Genomic DNA, 25843 nt, shown 5'->3' on the forward strand with positions numbered 1-25843 from the left:
CATAGTATCGCACGTGCAAACAACTGCGGCTCTTGGACTGGCGGCAGTCGCTCTTTGACGCCAACTGTCCGCAATATAAGCACGAATACGCCTATATGAAAGCAAACAGGGAGTAATCTGCCCTCTAGCTCACGAGTACACTAGAGCACTCTCTTTTTCCTCCTTTCTGTTTCCTCCTTTCCTCCTGTCCTCCTGACTGCAACGCCGGAGCACTGACCTTCATATCCCTGAATGACAAGCCTGCGGAGCAAGAGACGAGTAAGCACAGCAGCCTCTCCTGTGCCCTTTGTATTCTGGCTGCTGCTCTCGACCAATCTCTATTTTTTTTTCTGTATACTGCTAAACGTTTTACTTCTCGTAGCGCTAGCCTTATGCGGTGGAAGTAATACCTAATTGTCAGACTGGTTTTCCACGCATCCAGTCGGTAGAAACAACAGATCAAGTTGTGTAGCTCATGAAATATCTAAGGGTTCAACTGAATACAAGGGTCAGAGTCATTAGTTCAGGCAATAACGATAGACCATTTAAGCTCCATAACTGACTCCCTTCATGGCCATGAATATATGGGGCAACTTCAGCCAAGTTTCACCCAAACGTACGTAGTTGGAAGCCAAAGCAAAAGACTTTGCTTTCCCCTCAAAATAGAACTGTCATTCCAATATGACACACCAGATTATTCAGAAGTTAGGGGTTCTTTTTTTTTTCCATCTACTTGTACAGACCTGTAAAGGCGAACTAGAGCCTTCGATTTTTACATTTTGTTTTCATAATTAGAAGTGGCGGTTGTACAAATATAAATGCTTTTACTTTTGGTCTCCGTCAATACATACATCATCCAGATTAATGCAACTTGACATTGCATTCGTATTTGAAAATGAGCAAAGTAGGAAGAGCATTTGTTTGCTTGCCTCATCTTGTCGCAACCGCTGAAATAATCTCCGCGGAAGAGTTTTTTCTCGAATGTGACTCATGATAAATTCCTACAATTTCAATGAGGGCAATTTTATACATTTCAGTGCTTAGAGAGGAAAAGCTGCACTTTCGAGTGGCTAATATGGCGCAAGGATGCTTCGTCACCGTGTACGTGATTGAGAACTTCCTTGTCATTAAACCGTGCTTTAATTACATGTATACATGATGTCAGATGTATGCCTTTTAAAGATCAAGAGTTATCTAGTTGTACAAAATTTCAGACAGCGTAGTTGGTCATGAATTAGGAGCTCCTTTCTGGAACCTACGTCTGTCCAATTGCGAACCTGAGAAGTGTTAATTGCGACGTGTTACGAATTTAATTTCAAGAAACCGTAACAGCAACTACACTGCCATTCAAGGCACCAAGGCTTGTATAGTGGTTCACTAATGGGCCACCTTTACAGCACTCCCACGATTATGAGCACTACGCTTGATCTCTACTTCAATTCTCGCTGAGGTGTACTCGTTCATTCGACGGAAACATTTTCTGGACATGCTGCTTCGCGATTGAGCTCACAGGCTTAGCCGGCTTGCTTGTCAAAAGACTGGCTTGGCCTTCAAACGTTACCAGTATCTGTAATAACAGAGGCCACCTGAATATTGTAACACAACAAAAGTGAACTCTCTACGGGCTCTTTACATTGGATCGTGAAACCAAAAATCGTTCTTTGTCTGGGATAGCCCTCGTAGCTCGATAATAAAATTTAGGTCTCTCCTGCAGTTTATAAACAAAATATATTGATTTTCCGCTAAGTCAACGAAACGGTACGTGCAGTTGCATTTACCTCTTACTGCGTAGTCGAACCACGGGGTTACTGCTGCATATGTTATCCAGGCAAGCTCCCTCTAGCGTACCGCTGAAGTACCCCAAATATCAACGGACAACGGCAAGCCCAATAGCGCACTCGAATTTCACCAACTACTCGTTCATCACCATTAACCTCTTCACAAAGATCAATATTAATTTATAAAGGCCAGAAAGGCGTGCCTTCTCGCTTTCGTGTAGTTACGGCAGGTAAGATAGGCGTGTTTTCCTCGTAACGCGAATGATCCTCGTGTCCCTGTTAGTACCGGCTGCATCATTCTTCAGCGTGACCTATTTTATGGCCATCGTTAATCAGATAATGCTTCTACCCACGCGGTGCACAGCACGGACCCCGGTTCGGAGAAAGTGCACTCAAAAGGCGCTGTGGAATGTCAATGGCTGTTTACTGCCTGTTTGGTTGCGGTGGCGAAACATTGCCCGATGGGGATCCCGAGCCTCTTAGCTGGCCCCGATCATCACGCTCGTTCTCTGGTACGCGTATCGCTTAATAGGACACGGCGTAAAAGGAACCACTTGAATCATTCAAGCGAGCATAACAGAAAGCCGGCATGCGTTGCTGCTCGCATTTCTGCCTTTTAAGTCCGCCGAAGCCATTATGCAGGGAGCAGCGAGGCTGGCTTCTCATCATTGATTAGCGCTTGATTACCGGGACGACCTGCTCTTGGGGGGCTCAGATCTGGCCTCTTCCATTTGCATATTTATCCTTTCTGCGCCTCTGTTGCCCACCGCCCCCAGGAGTTTGCTGCACGTGAGCGTCGATGTGTTGTGTATCATAACAGAGATAAAATGAGAGAGCCAGTATACGGTGCGATATATAGTACGCAAAAGCTTAGTGAAACTTTCCCGGAACTTGCATGGTCCGCAAATGGTACCACGTCGTAGGCACACGAGACAAGAGGTGCCCCAACTTAGGCCCACATATTGTTGGTAGTTTTGCCGACCGTTCCCTTCCTTATCCGCTTTCAGAATGCAGGATGTCGCGTACTTCTGGCTTCTTTTTCTTTTTGTCAGTAAGAGAGAGGAGACCCAATCACCCTGATTCTGAAGCGAAAAACTAAGTGATAAAACAAACTCATCTGCTCTTCATTTGTTTTCTGTTACGATATGCGGCAAACAGTTTATTACGTAGTATCCTTCGCGGCATCGCGAATGCTGCTTTGGCGGCAGCGTCTGACTGCCTGCTTGCATAAGTACAAGGCCAATGAGTATTAACAAACGCACACAGGAAACAGAAACAAACAATAAATAAAAAAGAACGCAGCGCACGAATGATATGTAAGAGAATTTTTATTTGCGAAGAAACTGCCTGGCAATGTTAAGCCCAACGCAGCTGAGTAACTAAAATTGCTTTGTTTAAACCTGGCCTTCACTCTGTTCAACGCCGGACGAGAATATTTTGCAGGAAGTGGGTGTTTTAGTTCTTGTGATTATCCAAATTTCTTCGTTGCAGTAACCAACTGAACAAACCTGGTTTTGTTTTATGGCTGCAGGTTCCTCGACCAGTGCACAACATGACTGCAAGGTTCCCTAGCAAGTTTTGCTGCTCCAAGTGCTTCAATAAATATTCACCTTATAAAAAATTAACTTTCACCTACACTCCGCCGAGAACTTCCATTATGAACGATCGCATTATACCCGAAGGAGAAATATACAGAAATGGCAGACTACGCCAAAAGCCTAAAAATTTCGTACTTTTCCTCCAGCACTGCGAGAATGACAGTAAGCTGCACAGCCAGCAAAGGCAGCTTCTCAGCCCGTGCAATAGTATTCATTATGAAAAAAGCAAATATTAAAGCGTTTTGAGAATCTTTTGCAGTAGTTTTCTTTCCTTGACGGTCATTAGGCTCAGCCAATAAAGATCCAACAACAAAATTTCATTCAGCTCATCACTTTTCGTGATGAAATTGGGCAAATTTTCAACAGGTAATTCCAGAACACTGGACCCGGCCTAATTTCGGTGTCTTGAAGTGGAGGTGTTTTCTTCGCTTGTGTTGCTTGTGCCGTTAGTAACTCCAGCGTACGTACAAATCCTCGTGAGAGGAAACGGGCATACAAGCAAACCTGCAGTAACTTTGGCTCCGCATTTCAGAGAGCGAACGAAGCAGCAACTTGCTACCATTCAAGCATATTTCATGTCGAAATTAGGACTTTTTCATATATGCTGCATGTATAAATGTGGTCTGCTACACAGTTGAAGTGATTCCGCTCTTTGTGTGCTGAGATCTTCCGCAAAAAAAAAATGCAGCATTATGTTTTTTTTTGCGCAATTTCATGCAACGATTGCTCAGGCGTAATGAAGTGAGATTGCATTTAATTCAAAGCGCCATCCTCAAGATGACTTCCAATCACAAGTTTTCACGAACTAATCTCCAGATGATTCTCTGCGCCGTTCTGTGTAGGCAACAGCAAAATATTAGCGCCACTGAACAAGCGGTGTCGTCTTGGTGAACGTATTATTTATTAAACGGCACTTAAAGTGTGCAGGCAAGGCACTTTTGAAGTGGCGTCGCTCCTACTTTACTAGCGTGGACACATGGCCAAGTCAGCAAAGCTTACATTTTGCACGGAATAACTTTCAGGCACCATCCGCAGTCACTTTATTATTATTGGCGAAATATATAGTACTTAACCTTTAGGCTCAACGTGGTGCGATGGATGCATATTTCCATAAAAAATCAAGGCAGCAAAGCGAATAATCATAAATCAGGTGATTCTGAAAATAGGTACAATTTAGGCTCCCATTTAGTAGCGTTGACTCTGGTGCACATAGCAAATGGCCGCACTAATTAGGTGCTTCTTGGCCAGCGTCTCACACGAATGAATCTTATTGCCTTTTTTTTTGCATCTTCGGAAGTGCTCCAGCATGCAGATATAATTTGCTAACAAGGTAGTTTAATTTATATAGTAGGGACTGAAGAAATTGCAGGCGAAGATCGAGCGGTGCTAAATAATGTACCCACCTTTGAGCCGGCTGAGAACCGCACAGGGACGCTTCTTCCGAACCTGCAAAAACAAAAGGACGCAATTTTTACCTTCTGACAACAGACTACAAAGGTACGAGCACTTCGCAAAAACGACAGAGAGAACGCGTCAATCTGAAAACGTTCCGCAAATTTAGGTACATGCCAAAATGACCGTCCAAACGTCATACAAAGAAAAGCAAAAAACCCTAGCCCCAATTATTCCGGCTGCTTGTTATTAGTGGCGGCATTAAACAGTGTGGATTGTCTTGTCGTTTCATAAGACCCTATCAAAAAATCCAACAGTCTCTCCTTGTTGGTCCTTGAATGGCAAACAGGAATTGCTATTGGCACTCTGTTTGTCAAACAAGCCAGTAAGCTAACACTAACAGATTCCTTATTGGGCCGTGTTGGCGAAACGCGAAATTATGCCTATACCAACCGAGTGGCTTGAATTGAAAAAAAATCCTGACTGGTACAGCTGTTGGTCAAAGACGCCAGTAAGCCAACACCAATAAGTGGCTTGAATCGCAAGCAGGAATCTTACTTGTACTGTTGGGTGAACACGCCATGTAGCCAATAGCAACAACGTGCACACAGGTAAATTTGTATGTGCAGCAAAATATTCTAAACACTGTATGTCATGAAGACAACCCGTATGGTTATTCAGTCAGCATGCTTTGCTCCGGATGGTCTCCTTCCGTGTCATAGGTAATTTTCTGTGTACTAACAGAAAAGAATCGCGGTTCGATTTTCAACATCAACGCGATCCGGTCTCCATGCATGTGCGGTGTGTTCGTTAAAATGGGCAGTCAAGCTTGAATCAGTTTGTCAAAGTAGATACCACACTCATCAATGCATACATCGCCGAGCTCAGTCACGCATATATTGCCTTCACGTCTACGCAATTCATTTCACAGCTGCTGGATGTGTTTTTCAAGAGTGCGAATAGCACCCTATCATGAATTTCATAATCGAAAGGAAAGGCTCCTAAAACATTATCCGCCAGGCTGCATGCTACGAATATAAGCTACGCCGGCAAAAAAAAAAATAATAATTCACTTTGAACAGCAGTGTCGTTGAAATCGAGGGATATTCCTACTTCGCTTTTAGAAAAATTAAGTTGACAATCGTTTGTTTGCTTGTCTTATCGATCTACAGTACGTTCCAAGTCTCTGCCCTCATTGAACGTGTTCAATGTGATTCATTATTTCACTGCATACCGGATGGAAGCAACAGCGCGCAATTCAATGCCCATTACGCTTCAAGGCAAGCATTACATGCGAAGAGTAGAATATACTCTGCTTGCGAGAGAGGCAAAGAGATGCTTGCGAGAGAGGCAAGACCACGCGGGTAATTAGAGGCCTATGTTCTGTCAATATTTCACTTAACAAATATCCGCCACTATGAATAAGTGTCGATGGCGCTCGACTGCTAAGCCGAAGATCGCAGAATCGAATCCCGATCACGGAGGCCGCGTTTCGCTGTAGGAGAAATGCAAACACGTTCGTGTCCTGTGCAATGTCACTGCGCTCTAAGGAACCTCAGGCGGTCGGAGTTAGTCCTGAACCCTCCACCGCTGCTCCCCCATAGCCCACCGTGCAGCTTTGGCCCATGAAACCCACATGCCTGCCTCTTTTGAACACAAAATATTCCGTGTAGTGATGTGTACAAGTGTTGTCATCTCAGTGCCATTTCAGTTTCATGTACATTATGCCGTGGCAATTCCTGCATGCACCATGTCTAAGATGCCGTGCTGCGTAGCCGTCCAGTAAAAAGACGGTTACCATGTCCACTCTGTGACCCTTACGAAGCACCGTCCTCTCCATTTTTCATATTCCGCCCAAATGGTTTCCGCGAGCATATAATTAGGAAAAAAAAATTGTATCGAACCGATCAGGACAGAAGCGCGAGAAAGTTTCATACCGCGACTGAAATGAGCAAGACATCGATTTTAGTACACGTCATGAAAATCGTCGCATAGAAAACCACTGATGTCCTATGAAGACAAAATAGACGCTAAGCTAGAAATCAATCAATCAATCAGGTTTATTTTCACATCAAGGATGTGGGGAGCGGGGACAAAAAGCCTATAGAGGCTTGACGGAGGTCCCCGCCCCCTACAGCAACTACATTGTGCACAAAAACCCACAATCACACAACGGTACATTATATGTTATGCCTGTGACATATTTAAAACAAAAGCACATTGCATCGAAAATAAACACGTTCAGGGCATCAAAAAACACATAACCATCAAACATATCACGTAAAGAGGGAAGGCATAAAAGCAGGCTGAGTTAGTACACTAAAGAAAGAAACTATATGCTGTTACTCTTCACTAATTACAGTTTTTCACAAATTGTTTAAAATGGACGGGATATTATAGGACAGCATTTGTCTGCCGTAGTTAGCATTTGGGAGAGGAAGAACCGCACTAATAGGATTGATAGATAGGAAATAGTAAAAAAAAAGAAACACGTATGCAAAGAAGACCGTATATTGATTACCACTGGGAGGTGCTTTCGTCATAGGGCAAACTGAAGTCAGCTGATGATGAAGGATGCCGCGTCGGCAAAGAACGTACACGTTGTACTTATAGAAGCAGCATAGAGGCCCGAGAGACCAAAATGCGTCACTACGGCGATAGTTCAAACGTCGCTACGTCACCCATTACGTCACAAGCTTGTGCACATATAGTCGTTCTTGACCGCAATAAATGTTTATCACCGGACTACCGGGCCTCCCACACCTGCGTGGAGCCGTCCGTCCTCTTCGACGCTTCCCGCCCGACCGGGCCGTGAGTACGTCCTCGATAAATCCTTACTCGTTCACTCATTCATTGGGTCTGAGCGCGTGTCTGCGAAGGTTGGTTAGCGAGCAGAGATCTAGCAATTCCAATCACCGCCCCTGCTGTTCGGCCAGACAACAACAGCCTATTCCGACAACGAGTTTTACTTCATCCTACACAGGCACTACAGCCCAGTGTGGGAGCTGTTAAAACAAGTCAGAATTTATACTACTACCATCATCGTGATTGCTCACTGCCGACCACAATGGGTCTTTTATTCGCGCTTTTATACAAACATTCAAAGAGCTACATCTATGGCGAACGGATGATGGTTGCGGAAGTTTCACAATGCCACACCTAAAACCTTTATACCATATCCACGAAAATTGCTGGCGCTTTCTCGGGGTCGTAGTAACTCCCCGGCCTGAGGGGGTAGGGGAGTATAACTGTTATTCTCCACATTGCGACATTAGGCATGGCATTAAACGGCCTTTGCATGTGGGTCTGGACTGATGGATGCATTGTTACCTTCGTTTTACTAATTTTATCCAAGTATGAACTTAATCGCCATGAAACTCCATTCTTATGCCCTCTACGTATTACAGAACTCCACTGCATGACGTCTCATCTCCATTCCCTGTTGTATCAAGAACATTGTAGTTAAGCCTCAATGCATTAATCTCTTCTCTTTATTTGTTCTGGCGGGTAACGAAACACTGTAGCACTACAGGCGCGCTATACACGTGGTATCATGGGATGATGTAAACAAAATATCTGTGTAGCTCTTACACATTAACGTTTATGGCTGATAACGACAAGGGCTAATTATGCTTGCGGAAGGAAGTAGTTACGCTCCTGTGCGCTGAGTTGTGGGGTTTACTGATAGAGAAGCACTAATATTTATATTGACTGAGGAGATGGCTACAGGAAATACGACTTATAGGAGACCATCCCAGTTTCAGCGACTTTTCCTCAGTATATATTTCGAGGTATGGCATCATCGAACAAAGCTCTGAAGTTAGCTATATCTCAATGAACAATCGAGAACACTTTCGGCGACCAATATTGCTTATACCATCGTTGCCGACCCATCATGGTAGTGATTGTGACGAAGGTGCTTTCCTTTACAACTAACCGCCACTGCCTTGGTAGTCCCATCCAATGTCGAGAAGTTAGTATTGCTACACAATGTTTTCCAGTAATAGCTACGCATTCATTTCGAGCTGTTTTCGCGCGGTGAATGTAAACTCTCGAAGGCAGAGAACTTTAAATACCAAGCTGACAGCTTTAAACAGCACAGGAAAACGGTATGACGTAAGGACACCCTTCAAAACAAGTCACCCCACAGACAATAAGGCAATAAGAGGTAATAGACACAATAAGAGGCCGCTAGTACCACCAATTAATTTTGTTTCTTTTCTCTTCGGGAGGGAAAGTATTTTTAGAACTGAGTCCTTGGTGCGCTCATTCGCGGTACAAGCGCCCTCCTTTGCTAGAGATTGTGTTGCGATAGACCTGTGCCTCACCTCTGAGAGAAGAACGTTACGTGTGCTGACTCGGCAGTGTAGAATCATGTATATCGTACAGCACTGGTATCTCTTCAGAACAAGGCGTTTATTTAGACCTTTAAGTAGGAGCATATTGAGCATTACGCAATAACTCCGCTCGAAGAAAACAAACATTTGACACAGCTAGATCCACGCTGAATTGATCGGCAGTGAAAGCAGCGCCCTCATTCGAACGAATATCGCATGGCGAAGCCTTCTTGGAAAACATGGTGTCTAACCAGAGCCTAAGAGTGAGATGACCGAATTCTCTGTGGTTGTGGCAGGAGCTCCAGTTTTCAGAGTGTACTGCATGCGCACATTCTAAGAATCAAAACTTCCTCGAAAATGCGAGGCACGCTCTTTTCTGTTGTAACAATCCGCAAAGCAGAAAGGCCCGAATAGCTTCTTGCAAGCAAGTGCTCCACGTGGTCAACCGTCGTCATTCACGCAGCTAAAAGCGTTGCAGGATACTAAACAGGGCAAAGGACCAACGAAATTTTAAGTCTTTTTTTTTTGTCCCAATTTTTTACTTCCTGACTACCATCGCGAAACATCCATGGCTTGCTTTATAAAGCTGAGGGAGACTGCACAGTAAGGAGCTCTTTCGGAAATGTTGCTTTTCTATAGCTTCCATTGCTTCTGCGAAGCCGGTAACACACCCAGTTCTGGGTACGCGGAACCAGGAGATCAGGAAAGATGGCGCAAAAACTACGTTTCGTAGATGCCGCTGTAAAAATCGATCTGTTTCTTACAATGATAGCAGCCCCTTATCGACGCTATCATAACTTTTCCACTGAGCTTGTCGGAAAGAAATGCTGGAATGCAGAAAACAGATCACGGGTACTTATCGTCTTCTCCGGGACTACCGTAAGACTGTGGGAGCAGGCGCGCGGCCGTGCGGCCGTGCGGCAGCGTTGGGCTCGCTGTCACTGGCCGGCGCTCGCCCGCTCCGAGGGTGCAGCAGCTGACGTAACTTTGCACCCTCACCTTCGTTTCTTAGATGATAAAATTAGGCGCGCACATCTTACGCGTCTTAGAAAAGGTAACTATACTCAAAGGGTCCTTTCTGCGCCGCGCGTACTCACCGCACCAAAGCTCACTACTCTCAGTACAGCGATGTGCTCGGTATGTTGACCATCCTACGGCTGTTCCACAGAGTGAACAGGCCGACTCACGCAAAAAAAAAAATAAATAATAATCGCAAGACCCAACTGAGAAAAGGAAAACGTAACTTGAGATCGAGTTTAGGTGATCAGAAGACGCTGCTTCGTGATGACTTCGGTGGCTGGCTCTAATACTACCCGAAATTACTGAGTTGCAACTCTGGTGGGGCAAGGCCGTATATCAGGCTTTATCGACGCGTTGACCGCAGAGGGCACAGTTGGAGCCATAGCTACAGGGAAACAAAAGATTTCGGTACACGGAAATGACGAAAACTCCTAACTGGTTGCAGATGTAAGCATCCAGCCATAAAGCAGACCTCTACCAAACCAAAACATTCATTTTTTTTTTCCTAGAATTTCGCATTCGTAAAGCTTCTTTGAGCCTCTGTTCCTCAGTCATAGCTTTAACGTAGTGGCTATGTTGTTCTGTAGTCCTGTTCAAGACGGCCAGCTGTTTTCGCCGTCGAAACAAGCAGGTATTACAAATATGTTTGTATACAGTCGTCATGCGTCCGCCGCGATTGGTGATTTGGCATGACGTTCTAATTCTCATCCCGACCGGAGGGGCCGCACTTTCTTGTATTTTGTATTTCGCTTTTGTATTTCACTTCTTGGTGGAATAAAAATGCCAGCTGCTGCTATGCCTCGTCAGCCGACGTTAAAAAACCCCAGTTAGACGAAATTGATCCACGTTCTTCAACTACGGAGTTTCTCAGAGCTCAAGTGCAAATTCTGGATGTACTAAATTCCGTACCCGCACCAAATCGCTGTAGTATCGGGGCCTGTGAAGTTCCAAGAGACGTGTTAGTCGTAAAACCAGCCTTATCTAGAATTCGGGACCAACATTTTCGGACGAAGAAGATGTAATTCGTACGAATCTAAACAAACACGAACGCTCGTGCATGCACAGGTCCCCAAAGGTCGCGCATCAAACAGAATTTGCAGTCAGTGAGCCTTTCGGGAATCGCCGTGCGGAAGAAGAAAAATACCGCCTACACGGCAACCGTATCCAAGCTTTGCAACTGTTTCCATGAAAAGCTAGCTGCTTCGAACGCTTGTGCGTGCCTCCGTTTCGCTGCTCATGGCTTGGAGCGGCGAATTCCGTTTCCTCAAAATGACCCGGGAGCCAGTCAGTTTGCTGTAATTCTGTTCGCGTTTGCATTCAGCCAAGATCGCTCTCACGGGGTACCGAACTTCCATATACGAGGCGCCCTCATCTGCAGAAAAACTAGGCTGCGCTTGCTAGAGATGAGACTGGAACACTTTGACTCTGGCTGTAGAAAACACGATACCTAAGGCCATTCGGGTCGCGTATATATGTATATTGACAACCGCAGTACATGCCTACGTGTGTTGGTTGTGTATTGTGTTTGCTTGTCTCTCGTAATGCCGTGTGCTTGCTGGGCGGAGTCTCCGCTCCGACGCCGTCACTTTTCTTTGACCTGCGTGCAGACTTAATTTGCCGCCGACACCTAGTGACCGACACAGAAGTTTCCTGCGATGTTATTTCTCTCCTCACCCTTGCTTTTGTTGGTCTCGTTTCTCTGGATCGCTGCCGTTCCTCCAGAATGCAAGAAAAGAGAGACTGCAAGCACGCCAAACATTTTCATTCTTTCCTCTTTTATGGGGCAGTTCTTCGGTAGCACACTCCGCCTACTAGGGCGAAAATAAAATGGCGACTTCTTTTAGGGAGCAGTCGTGACGACGGTGATTTATAAAGGCCCTTTTGCGGTGGGTCTGGCGAGCCTCGCCATATAACGGCGCAGCCAAGAGGGAATAATTTATACGGCTACAACACACGCCCACCTTCTTTCTTCTGCCCCGCACGAAGTTATTACAGCCTTCCAAGTTGCCACGGACCTGCTGCAATTAGGCGCAGCAGGTGAACATAAGGAGCTCGCAAAGGCAACAAGCAGCTTGTGTACTTGCGACGGCGAAGCAAGCCAGCTAGGCCCTTGGTCGCCGGCCGAAATGGCCATAGTGTTTTCGCCTGGGTTTTTCAAAGGCGTATCCGCTGTAAGCGCACCTTGTTCTGAAGGTATAACCACGTTTGCGGGAGGAGTTCGGCAAAGCCACCACTGTGTGGGATTCACTTCTTAGCCGCCCTGGGGCTCGGGTGCGCAAATCCGGACACTTAATTATACAGGTGTCACGACGGACTTGTTTACACGACTTTAAGCTAAATCCGATTATTCGCTTTCTTTGCTCACTTTTGAGCTACGCGAACCCGGGCCTGGTACCGCCTGTGTGCGTTCCCATGAGGATCAGCAGGGTTTGATATAGGCGGCGGGTGGCGATGTGAAGGGGGGTCAAAGGGCGCAGGCAGCGAGCAAAGTTTTCCCTGCAACAAGACCGTACCCCATTACTTACGTTTAATCCGACGAGCAAACTTAGTTTATTCAGAGATATTCCAGTTAGTAATTAATTTGTGCGCCTCGGAGGGAGCCAGCCATGGGCGCCTTCAATTTTTTAATCGTCAATTCCAATTTACCGGCGGCCTATGCTCTAGCGCTACGTTTCTGCCGCAATGTTGTCAACGCCAACGCCTGTTGCTCTAGTGCCGTGTTTCTGCCACAGCGTTGTCCACGCGCAACGCATGCAGCGCCCACCTGTCTGTCACTGCCGCCACATCGCTCAAAGCGCGAGTATTAGTTTGATAGTAGTATTAGTAGATGAAGAAAATTATGTGCAGTGCACAGCGCGAGAGTGTGAACATCTTGAACAAGATGTGTGTCCAGCTGCGGCGATAGCCTAGTGCTCTCGCACAGCGGCCAGCGAAGCTGATCTGTTCGCGCCGCGACGGTTTCGAATCGCAGTCGCGGATACTTACAGTATTTGAATTATTTTATTTAGTATTTATTAAACTTTGCACAAAGCAACAAAAATCGCAAGATCTTGATCGGGGTTTACCTACCAAAATATTGCTTTCGCGCTACATATATAACATAAAGAGATCGTCGATGACGTCGAAGAGATTGGTACAAAAACAAAATCATTTAGCCACCATGTTGGCAACCGAGAAATTCATGCCCATTCAACAAACTATTTATATATGCGTATACCGTACGACCTATGTTGAATGGGCTAAAACATTATCAATTCGAAAATTATACATACCGCCACCGAGAACATAATGAAGATATATTTATAGATTACCGCGTCCTACTGACGCGGTAATCTATAAATACTTGGTACTCGTAATGCCTGGTAGCGTTTTTTTATTACCTGAATAACTGTCTTCGTCGTGAGCCTTCCTGCTGCTGCTGCTATTCCAAACAGTGTGGTGCCCCGCACTGTTTGCCCCAATTGCCCTAATTTACTCTTCATAATTTATGAACAGTGCGCGCAAAAAAACACTTTCTTCGTTCTGTTTCACCACAGCCTCAGACCTCACGTCACCGATTTCCTTGCGGCAGTGTTTCGCCCTTTGATGTGCAGCATAGCCAACTTAACCAGACTTGGTATCTATTTAACTGCATTCGAGAACGAGCTAAGTCGCTGTGCGCGTCGATCAAGATTCTCTGTGTGGTGCTTTCGTAAGTCCCGCAAAGTGCCTCGTTTTCTGCGGAGCGTGGATCGACAGAGAAATGGTGACTTGCGCTAGAAGGAAGCAAAACTGGACAAATTTATCACTCTGAAATACGCAAAAAGAAAAGGAAAAAATGTCATCTTCATCGACGTGTCAAACTCATCCCCGTGTAACAAAAAGAAATGTACCACATGTGATCAACGGCTCTACATTATATACGACATTCTCCGATAGCTGATCCATTAAGTTGAACTCAGCGCTGTGAAATAATTGTGTTTAGGATGATGGTCCCATAACACCTTTAACACACTATGTTTAATTGAAGCTCATCGAGCATCAGGTAGACACAAGGTATAGCGACTGAGTGTTCTGTCTTTAGCACGGGGCCTGCATCCAGTTCATTCACCGCATCGAAATTCGGCACCGTCACTGCTTAATTACCGCGTCATCACTTCTTCACACCCTGCCACTCCCTTCCCCTCATAGGCCAGTCACGTAGAATGCTCGGAGAGCCGACAGCCACGAACTCAATAAAGTCGTCAGCCGCCACTCTCAGCTGCGCGTCATCTCTCCCTCATGCAATAATTAAGAGCGAATAAGCATGGACGTGAACACTGAAGCTTCTGCGCAAGCAAGATTGAGTCAGGCGCCAGCTGACTGCAGTTCGTCAATCTCTCTCAGCCATTGGTTGTCGAAGCTGGTTCCCTGAACTTCCCCTTAGAAGGTCTCTGCAAGCACAGTAATGAAGAAAATTGCCTCATAAATCCAACGCGCCATTTTACTAAATATTTTTAGCCTATATTTTACCCTCATTTTCTTTTTCAGTCAGTGCCAGCGCGCTAGCCTTGCATGACGTCAAATTCAACCCGCTGCAGTTTCGGTGATCACATGGGCTCGGAAATTCTGACGCGAGAAGCTCACTTGTTCGCGCCTACACCATGCGCTAACGGACAACTCGTCAAGTTCCACGTCACCGCTGTTTGTAGGCAAATATGCGTCAGCCTTTTTGTTGTTCTCGGATTTCATGTCACTTGAAGTCCGTTTGTGTGCTGGTGGAAACGACAAAGCTGCTCGCTTGCCAATACTGAAAGCCATGTGGAATAAAATTATAGTCAATGCATTTGATTAATACTTGCTGCGTGCATGTGGAACCACTATACGTTCAGAATGCAAATGGTATCTCTTGCTGGTGTTTAAAATTTCTTGTCTGGAGTCCTTTCGGAGAGGGTCTTTCAGAATCGTTGGCACTCACTATTGGGTAACATTTCGGTAGTAAGACCTTCACTTCCAACTCATCTTTAAAAATTTCGAGGAACTTTAGCGGCTAAAGTGGTGAAAGGCGAAAGCCTGAGTGCTGCATTCTGCTACGCGATTGTTCACTTCACATTTTGTTGGAGAATTAATTAACTGCCCATTAATGACACTTAACCTTTGCCTTTAGGAGTGGAGCGCGACAGCGTGTTGTAGCGCTGCCAGGGTGGTGGTGGTGGTGGTGAAAAACTTTAATCAAAGAGAGCTTGAGGGTAAAAAAAAACCCTGCTGCATGGTCGGTATCCTTAGTCCGGGACACCGCACGACGAGGCCCCGTCTCGCGCCCGCTTGACCAGAGCCCTTTGGGACTCCAGTGTGGAGCAGTTGAGGAGGGCAGTCTCCCATGCCTCTCGGGTGGGGGTGGGGGAGGGGGGAAGGTGAGGATTCTGAGTACATGCCCACACCATGTGAAAGATATCGCAGATCTCTCACCAGTGCGGGCAGCGCCCATCTGTGTTCGGATCGAAGTGTTTTGCTATTGCAGGACAGAGAAGGGTCCCTGTCTGCAGGCGCCGCAGAGTTCGCTCCTCCGCCTTACTCAGCCCCTTGGCAGGTGCCGGGTAGAGACGGTGGCTGTCGCAATAATAAATTAGGATTTCGCGGAACCGCAGAAGCGGTTTATTAGCTTCTGAGCCATGAGAGCTAGGATGAGGAGCCCGGTGTGTGAGCGCTCGGGCGGCCGCATCAGCGGCCTCATTGCCTCGTAGACCCTGGTGGCCAGGAGCCCAGATCACTTTTGTGCGAGTTGGATCGGCGAGAGCGCGTCTTAGAATTTGTGAGGCAAGAGGTGATATTTCGCCTGCAAGATAATGTTCACAGGCCCGGCGAGAGTCTGTGATAACCGTTTTCGATTTTGGATCGGCGGCAGCGAGAGCTATTGCGACTTCCTCCGCTCGTGTTGAATTTGGGGCACGAAAAGATAGCCCATCTACATTCATTCCCCGGTGGACTACGGCAGCCGTGAATAATCCCGCGGGCGACGGCCCTGTGATGTCCACGTAATAGACGCCCTCTTTACAGCCATATTGCCTCTCAAGCGTGCGAACCCGCGCTTGTCGTCTACCTTCATGTGAAGCCATGTCCATGTTACGCGGGAGCGGAGCGACCAAGAGCATGTGGCGCCACAGCATCGGGATGTTCTCCGTCCCCTCTGGTATGCATGTGTGTTGGATGTGTAAGCGGTTTAGCAGGCGGCGTCCAGGCACCGTCTGCGATAGCCGCGTATATTGGTTCACGAGGTGGGCCTCCCGCAACTCCTGATAGGAGTTTACCACTCCCGACGCCTTCAGTTTGGCGTTGGAGGTAGCCACCGGGAGGTCCAGTGCTCGCTTTGTTGCCTTCCTGATGATGGCGTCAATGCGCTCGTCTTGTTGTTTGGTGGTGCGTAGGTACGGCACGGCGTAGAGGATCCGGCTGGTCACGAAGGCATAGGCGAGCCGTAGCGCGTCCCTGCCCCGCAGACCACCCCGCTTGTTGGAAACACGGTGGATCATGCGCCCTACCTGTTCACCTATGCTCTTGAGTTTCGCTATAGTAGAGTCCGGCCTAAGTTTGTTATTGATGAACAGACCCAGGATCCGGAGCTCTGCCACTTCTCTGATGGGACCGCCCGACAGAGATATGTGTAGAGACGTGTTGTCCTTGTGGTTTGTCCTGACGTGTAGAAGCTCTGATTTGGCGGGAGCACATTGGAGACCACAGTCGGCAGCATATGCTTCGACTATGGAGGCGGCCTGCTGAAGGCGGTCCTCCATCTCCCCAAGGCTCCCCTCGGTGGTCCAGATTGTAATGTCGTCTGCGTAGAGTGCGTGTTTTAGGCCCTCCACCTGAGCCAGTCGGTCGGGCAGGTGCATCATGGCGATGTTGAAAAGGAGCGGTGATAACACCGCCCCTTGCGGTGTACCTCGTGTACCCATAGAGTACGGGCCGTATTCCTCGTCCTCGATCCGGAGGAGTGCCTGACGCGACGAGAGGAAGTCTCTGACATAGGCGAAGACCTTCGCCCCGCAGTTAGTGGTGTTCAAGTTAGAGAGTATCGTGCCATGTTTAACATTGTCAAACGCCCCCTTAAGATCGAGGGCGAGAATGGCCTTGTCGTTTTGTTGCATGTCTGTGGGTCGTATTATGTCCCTGTGTAGTTAGAGCCGGACATCCTGTGCAGACATATGCGGGCGGAACCCGAACATAGTGTCTGCAAAGAGGCCCTTTCCCTCCATGTATGGAGAGAGGCGATCCCGAACCATCGTCTCCATGAGCTTTCCCACACACGAGGTTAATGAGATGGGTCTCAAGTTGTCCGTAGTCACGGCTTTACCTGCTTTCGGGATGAACGTTACAAGCGATGTTTTCCATTCGAGTAAGAGCGGACACCCATCCCAGATCTGATTTATGTATTGTAGCAAATGGAGGTATGCAGAGTCGGAGAGGTTCGCCAACAGTTTCACTGTTATGCGATCCCGACCCGGTGCCCCACCTCGGCGCATTTTAGCCAGGGCCGCCTTAAGGTCATGCAACTCAAAAGGGGCGTCTAAATCCTGATTTGGCTTGCCGGAGTACGTGTACTCGGGCCCAACCGGGGCCAGGGAGTCCACTGAACGCCACCACCCATTCGGCGCGATGCATTGCCCTTTGAACGCAACGCTTTTTGAGGAAAGGAAATGGCGCTGTAATTCTCTGTCATCTCGGTGGACCCCTGAACCACACCGTACAGAAAGGGAGGAAGTGGAGTGAAAGAAGAAAGAGAAAGAGGGGCCGTAATGAAGAAAATGAAAATTGTATTTGAGGAAAGGAAATTATGCAGTAACTGTCTCACATATTTCGGTGGACACCAGTTAAAATTCGCGCGCAGTGACGTCGCGACCATTTCGACCAATCTGAAACGCGGGCAAATTTGCTAACACGTCTTGGTCACGACAGTATGAGCCATTAAAGGCTTTCGCCTTAAAAATGCTGCGTTCCCCAAACATGGACGGTGTTTGGCATTATTATGACACAGTTTTCATTTCTGTTTCTAAAGATGAATTTTGTAATTCTGAGATGCAGACGGTGCATACCAAGGGAAAGGCACTCTCACGTATTCATCAACCACGGTATCTAAGCTGCTTTTAGTATGATAATAACGAAGCAAGGGGAAAGTAGGAGGTGAATTTTGTATCGCTTCCTTTATTCTTTTTTGCTGCTTACTTTTTTTCCCTATACCAATCGGTCCCACAGCCGGTCACGTCCGGAGAGATAGTTTGCCAGCAGTATTCGTTGTCGGCTTCAGTATTAACTATATTACTAATCAGCGGTAAACGAGCTGGAGACAGAATAGTGAAGATGACTCCAAAATAGGTTTCACATCGTGCAGTGGTGCAATGTTTTTCCTTCCATGAAAGCCATCTTTCGAGATGCTCTTTAATGGGCCGAGCTCAGGAAAGAGGAAAGAGGAGGGCGGGTGTTGACTTCAGCTGTGTGCTTTTTATATTGTGTGGCAGCTTGAGCGAGGTAGGCGTGACTCAGGTGTCGCCAGTAAATCGATATCAAGCCCTCCCTCTCACTCCACCTTCGAGAGGGTAGCTTTAATTAACCGCAAACACGCGCTGCTCCCCTTCGCCCTGGGCAACCACAGAGCAAGCCTGGGCTCTGTCGTAAAGCCTGACGCCATGGTGCGAACTTGGCGACGCACCGTGAATCAACCTCTGAGGGGATCGTTAATCAAGCTCTTTAGTCCGCATATCTCTGTAGTCGTCGGGAATACGGGGGCTTGTCAAAGTAACTTATAGCATTCATCGGCCGCAGCCTTATAGAAGTGAGGGTGTTTGCACGCCACCCATGCTAGAAGCGTTGAAAGAGTGCTAGCTAAGCGACAGTCGCACCCTGTACATTAAATGGGTTCACATCGCTGTCACCCCTGTACCGTTTTGTTCCCTCTGGAGTCCCTGTTTATAAAAACATAGGTACAGCAAGCCTCCAATATAATCTTCATTGTTGACAACTGGGCCCAGTGTTTATACCTTGGCAAGGTTTTGAACGGGCCTAGTGAAAACATATACTTCTCAAGAGCAAAAGAACAGGACAGAAATAATAAAATACGCCAAACGACACAAGTCCTCCTAACAACCGCCACAGTTATTTGAAGACAGGTATTCAATACAGTGAGGTTCTTTAAATTTCACGATGACTTGGCACAGAGGCATTGTCGCCTTGCGTGTTCCTGTTCTTTGTGCCCTGTTCTTTCAGCGTGTTTACCCAAAAGAAGTCTATTGTACGTTGTTCGAAGTATGGGCCTCTGTGTACTTGATTGAATGTATAGATTTCAACGGAACGTTACAATTGATAGCCAACGTATGAAAAGCAGAACATACGAAAACTGACTCTATACGCACAAAATAAATAACGTCGCGTGGGCCAGGAACAAAATGTTTTCCCACATGGCGTGTGAGGAATCGCTAACAAGATAGGAGATATGTAGGAGCTCACCTGCGACATCGGTCGCTTGTGGCTACCGTTATTAGGGGTATGCCGAAGTGTTAATGGGCAGCTAAAATCAAGAAAAGGAATGCATGATGCGGCGTTTACATATCGGCTGCACGAAGAGAGGTTGGTGAAATGCGAGAACGTCCGAACTCGTAAAAGTGTACTTTAAAAAGTACAAAAGTGTAAAAAGTACAAAAGTACAAGAGTGTAAAAGTGTACTTTAGACATGTCGTAAGTAATCTGACGGTACTCGACAGTCAACCAAAAGCTCTGGAAAGAAATGCTTCGTAATTCCTCGCCTAGTTATGAAAGATAAACATAGCCTCCCCTTCTAACACATGGTTAATGGAAGACCAGCAAAATATGAAGCCATTGATGAAGGAACGAAAAAAATGCAATATTTTTTTGGTTATTTTAATCACTTTTCTCTCTATCTATTCCCCACAAAACGTATGGTTCATTGGTTGCATATGATTGAACCAAATCAAGTGAAAATCATACTGACGGACTAGCGTTTCGGTCTCTGTTTTTTTTTTTTTTAATGGCGCCGCTTTACGTACCCAGAATCTCAAGTAGTCATGGAGGTGTCCCCTTTTCATTTCGAGATGCTGAAGACGCCTCAAAGTGGGAAAATGTACCGACATAACCAGAACTGAGTGACCTTGCGCGTCCTGATGTGGCCACTTAACTAACGCATACCTTCTCCATCCCTTAAACGACTTCCTGAGTAAAAGGCAACCCTAGATGGGTTGAAAGAAAGCATGAGTGCAACAGAGTTAAAATGCTAATTACTATAACGGCGATACGAATATGGGCGGCTAGTCAGTGTCGTGGAAGGTTTGTCTTATCTAAGACTGCGCAGACCTCGTGCTGGTCGATGCGAGGGCTATTTTGTTGGGCCGGGTACCGTACCGTAAAGGATATGTAGGCAGGAAAGAGGGCATTAAGGGGGAATGAGGAATGGGGACGAGAAATGAATGTCATCACGTAGACCATGGTTACTAAAACATACAAGCCCTGCCGACCAACTGCGAACCGAACGAACAGGTACATGCAACAAGAAAGAAAACACTTAATTCGCCATCAGTAATCCATTCCACTCTTAATCAGCAGAGGTACATAAAAAAGCGAAACGGAAATCACTTGCACTTGGTTAGCACTACTTTTGAAGCAACAGGAAGTATAATTCTCATTCCTGCTTTGAAGCATCCCCTTCCTGCAAGAAAATAAGGTGTTCCCTTTCACATTTGTTGTGCCTAAAATACGTATGTATGAACGCATTTGTTCTTGTGGGCTCTGCACCACCCGTTCAGTTCCCGCGCTACACATCCCGCTCTCTCAGCGTCATCGTTCACGCTCTAATTCGCTAAAAGAACGTCGTGCGACGCGACAAACGACTGCAGCTGGCATTTCTGTCTTTTTTTCCCGCTCTCGACAAGGTGCGACGCTCACGCCGTAGGCAACCGCAGGCAAATGGAGCTGTCACACGGCACGCCTGACGTCGGGTCGCGTGTGACGTGTGCCACGCTACGATGAAAACAGGAAGAACAAACACAAACAAGCCCAAAAGTATACGACCATGGCCTCGTGCTGCTTTGTTGTTTGTATTTTCTCCTCCCCCCTGAGCGTACTTTTCCTCTCCTCATCGAGAGCCCCCCCCCCCCCCCCCCTCTCTCTCTATAGCACGCTGGTTCTGAAGGCGAGAAGACGGCGACAACGCGAGCTCTAATGGCGACGTTTTGGTGGCAAGCGCACATGGTCCTTGTAGTGTCGCTAGAATTATGATCGACGACAGAGTTGTGTGGTGCCGAAAGATGTTCGGCATCGGCGCCGCGTTCGGGCACGCCGATGCAGCATTGACCGGTGTCGCTCGGTTACTGCGGCCTCAACTGCCGGTGCTGAAAATGAAGCCCTGGGCTCAGCGGACAGCCGAGGATTAACCTGAGGAAGCTGTCGGATGCGGTGAGCGAGGGTGGACAAGGGGACGGGGAGGGGGTAAGGAAGAAAGATATTACCTGTGGCTCCTAAAACACCGAGAACCATGAAAATTGAAAACAAATAGACGTAAACAAAGACTGTGACACAACGTCATTGTTTTAGAGGAGTAAAATGATTAGGAATGTTATTAATACAAGCTTAAGAACTTTCCAAAGAGTGTTTACGTTTTTTCAGCGTCATTGAGATTGTTCATTATTATAGCTATTATTGTTTGAAACAAATATAGATTTATTTTTATATTCTCGGAATAATGGCGTCGTTCTCGCACTCCCGTCTGGAAATGGTTTCAAAACCTTATCTCCTGAGCTGCGTTAAATTTTCTCGAGACAAGCGCGCTGCATATACCAGAAATAGTGCTCCTATAAATGTTCCGACGATCGTTCAATAATGAGAGAAATAATTTTAGTGCCCTGCTCTCCGGCTGTAACATCATCATAGTATTTATGGCAGCGCAATAAGAGAATTCACCGAAGTTCCATGTAAGGGCAAGCGTTGTTTAGATCATGATTTCGTACATAATCACCGTTACTGTGCAGCTGCTCCACGAAAGACCTAAACGACGTTATAAATTTGCCCGCTCCCAGACACTTCAATAGGCCCTGATATTCATATAATGGCTGCTTATATCAGGCATAAGAGCTGGCGTTCCGACAACGCAGAATTTGGGAATCTCTTCTCCGGCTACAGCTTGCGAAGTAAAATCGAAACCTTATTTTCTCCCAGCATGATTATTTATGTATCTCATTGCGAAGCTAGTTTTAGTTCCTAATGCCCAAGTTTTTCAAGAAAAGGACATTCCGCGAACATGACTACCCAAACAGAAATACTGAAAGCAAATTTTTTTTCTATAATCTAGGTTGAAGTGGAGTGCACATTGCAGACTTACAAAAAGCAGTTTTGAAATGTATCGACATTACTTTATTTGCCTTGCCGTGGGCACGGCGCTCTCTGGTCCGCGAGGTCCCGCGATAAAAATGACCCTTATTGCTGAAGCCTTCCTTGCTCGCTGACGTGACTGGGCTTTGTGAATGTGAGCTCGAGCGGTCGCTGCTGAAGCTACAAACTGTAAAAGGTAGACATGAGAAAAGAGGTCGCATATTATGGACATATTCTGCACAAGCAATACTATGAGCTGTCACTGGCCGTTGTTACTTGAGTGTGTATGCCCAGTAAGGTCGCAATGATTTCATTAACCAAAAAGCTGTCAGAAGCGGCCACAAGGGTAACCGTAACGAGTTTGCTTGAAATCGTTGGCCGTTCCTCGAAAATTCTCGCGGCACCGTTTTCCATTACGGGGCAGCGCTCAGCACACTGAGAAACGTAATCTCATTCTTCGAACAGGATTGATTCGTCGGGCGATAATATATTCTGTCTGCAGGCGAAGCTGAATTTCGGATGCACCCTTACCAATTGGTACCGGGAAGACTTCAAAGGCAATGCGACCGTATTATAACTTGAGTCACACACAGAAGTGAAGTACATTAAATAACGCTGAAATTTTCGTCCTCTTTCAAGCCTGCATTACTACCTCTGTATTTCTAGAATACATGTGACGAAAAAGAACTCGCTCACCATCGTCATCGCCAGAGTTTCAAAACAAGCAAATAAAAAGCTTGCGGTGCACTATACATGCTTCATAAAAACGTGTCCCCATCTCTCGTTAGAAATTCCATTCCAACCTAACCTATCTTATCGTTTTTCTTTTATGGGTTCTTGCTGCAAGGCCTTTTGCAGAATCGACTTTTGCAAAACATTGAGCCTGTGCCGCAAAATAGAGACGGCTCGCGCACGGCATTACGTTGTTTACTACATCATTTTTGGAGCGTGTGTGTGTGTGTGTGGGGGGGGGGGGGGGGGGGGTATCGCATTTTGCGGCAGACACGCAGACTGCGATTTAGGATTCGCTCCTACGGTTTTCATATGGAGATTAAATTTCGGGTTACACTTCTATATAAATTCATTCGCATGTAACCAAGCTAACGGCTAAATATACTACTACTTCAAGCGCTGACTACCTGAGAGCGGCAACCATGGGACCTTGTTGAAGCACGGGTACGCAGTTCCCAAGTGCATGCATACTTAAGCAGGCATCAAGGACACTACAGCAAGGACGAGTAGCGAAACGTTGTGAAAGGCGAACTGGGTCTTGCTGCCAAAAATATCTCTGTGAACAAACAAGTACTTTGAAGTGCCATTTAATGTCTGACTGTGGGGCGAAACGAGAAGCTGAAAGAAGAAAATGTCTCCTTCGATACATTGAATGAAGCAACGCATTCAAAGAGCTGTGCATTTAAGCTTTATTTCCTTACCCACCCTACCACATATTTTCAATATAGTGTTTCCGTTCATTTCTTCCTACATGTCCGTGAAAACAGGAGGGATGGGATGCCGAGATGGGGTTGGGAAGCCAGCAACGCTGTCCGTTGAAGTGCACCCGTATTCAAATCCATGATGTATAAATAGCTGCAGCTACGCCCGATGGTACATTCTCCTCGGTCGCAGCATAGAAGAGCTACGAAAACACCCAGCAGAAATAACGGGCATAGGGTGATCCACCCACACTCCCCTTACCAATGCGGCGCCGGAAGTTAGTGCCCGGCTGCCGTTTTGTGCTGTGGCTCGGCTGGCGGCGACAGAAATGACTAGGTGTTGCATTAATACTGCTCGGGAAGCTATGACATCAGACATTGTGCGTGACAGGGGATTGCGAGCGTGCCTGGCCGCAAAAACACAGTTGCTTATGTGATTAGCAGCAACCGGGCCATAATGCTATTCCTGGGGAAGGAAGTGACGTCAGCCCGGCCCAGCTGCGCACGTACGCGGGTTCGACCGTCTAGACCGGAAATCGCGTGGGTTTCGGGACGCACCCTTGCTGGCTGTCAAACATCCGTTGGCGAAAATGCGTGCGGATGCATGATCAGAACAACGTGTCCAGCGCGTGAGCTCATTTCACGTCTTTTCTCAGAATGAAGCACGGACTGGAGCCAATATCTTCCTTGTTATCGCCCGGGTGATACAGAGAGCGCATTGGGGAGACGAAATCTCGGCCAGGTTTGCTGGAGTTCACGGAGAGTGACGTCAGGGATGTTTTGACTTTTTCCAGACAGTGGGCAGTGCACTGTAGGTGATTCATAACTAATAATCATAAAATTTACACATTTTGGTCCGCTTTCTCATTTTGTACACGCAACATCGATGCCGAGCCACTAGAGATACACGATGAAAAAATAAATACGATCGAACATTTATCATTCTTCAGCCAAAGCTGCACTCCGAATACGAGACAAAAATAAAAGAATGAGAAGAAAAGCTACCATTGACCTAGATATTCCAAAACCCGAGAAAACTGATTTTACAACCGAGAGTTAATGCTGTGGCTGGGCGACTCCCTGCTCATGAAGTATAATTTTCGCCGAAAACGTTTAACGACGGACGTGGAAGTGAATGGCTGAATGAATCCTTTATTTGTTACTTTATTACTTGTGTAGCGCTCTGCCTGTTAACCTCTTGCACAGTTCTCACAACTTCCAGGCTACACGCGAGTAATTTAATTTCGGAAAATTGTTCCTACTTGCGCAGTAACTGCGGTGTTTTGAGAAAACAAAAAGAACAAAAATATATGTATCGCGTACTGTTATGTGGGCGTACAGAGAGTCCATAGCCATCTACATTTTAGTGGGACAATTTCTCCAGTTGCATAGTGCGTGCTTTATTTTGGCACTATTCAATATTAACTTTGTGGGTCATCTACAGATTACTTAGACAACAGTCGTGTGCCCATAATTGCATTCGTTATCATAAGCGCAATAAACAATAAATATCACGCAAGCGTATCGCAGAGCATCGTCGAAGCCCTCGTTTAATAAAATTTTTCTGGCGATTAAAAAAACATATACTGTACTGAACGAACTTAACACATATTTATTATTAGAAAAAATATGCATATTTAACGCCAAGTTTCCGCTTATCTCTCAGTAGCCGTAGCGTGCTGGCGCTAAGATGTCTCCAAAATCGTAAGCGGCTCCCCTAGTTCTCTAAGCCGCTCACCTTTTTCTGGGGCTTCACTGTACAAATTAAACAGCGAAAATATTGCATGAAAACTCTTCGGGCGTTTTATTCATTGTTGCCCTTCTCCCAGCGCCCCATTAGACATGCATAAGCAAACAATCCACAGTCCTCGCCGTCATAAAAGCATCTCGAGAGAAGATGACAACACTTTGTGAAGACTCCAGTCATGGGCAGCATACTCCGCATGGCGTTCACTATCGTACTCGATGCACTGGAGGGG

At 46.5% G+C, this 25843-nt stretch overlaps 2 protein-coding genes across 4 annotated transcripts in view; one reads left to right on the plus strand and one right to left on the minus strand.

Moving 5' to 3' along the window:
- The window catches only part of LOC149340086 (uncharacterized), a 43218-nt gene that overhangs the window by 2672 nt on the left and 14703 nt on the right, over nt 1-25843 (minus strand). For both annotated transcript variants that reach the window (XM_089548824.1, XM_089548825.1), the window contains exon 2: nt 4759-4801. In XM_089548824.1, the coding sequence (XP_089404950.1) occupies nt 4759-4801 (43 nt within the window). The remainder of the gene's footprint in view (nt 1-4758; nt 4802-25843) is intronic.
- Nucleotides 21262-25843, plus strand: part of LOC149340087 (galactosylgalactosylxylosylprotein 3-beta-glucuronosyltransferase S-like) — a 62248-nt gene continuing 57666 nt past the window's right edge. For both annotated transcript variants that reach the window (XM_089548822.1, XM_089548823.1), the window contains exon 1: nt 21262-21519. In XM_089548822.1, the coding sequence (XP_089404948.1) occupies nt 21515-21519 (5 nt within the window). In that variant the 5' untranslated portion in view covers nt 21262-21514. The remainder of the gene's footprint in view (nt 21520-25843) is intronic.

Source organism: Amblyomma mixtum, chromosome 6 (genome assembly GCF_055824585.1).
Source record: "Amblyomma mixtum isolate Tamu chromosome 6, ASM5582458v1, whole genome shotgun sequence".
Taxonomy (NCBI): domain Eukaryota; kingdom Metazoa; phylum Arthropoda; class Arachnida; order Ixodida; family Ixodidae; genus Amblyomma; species Amblyomma mixtum.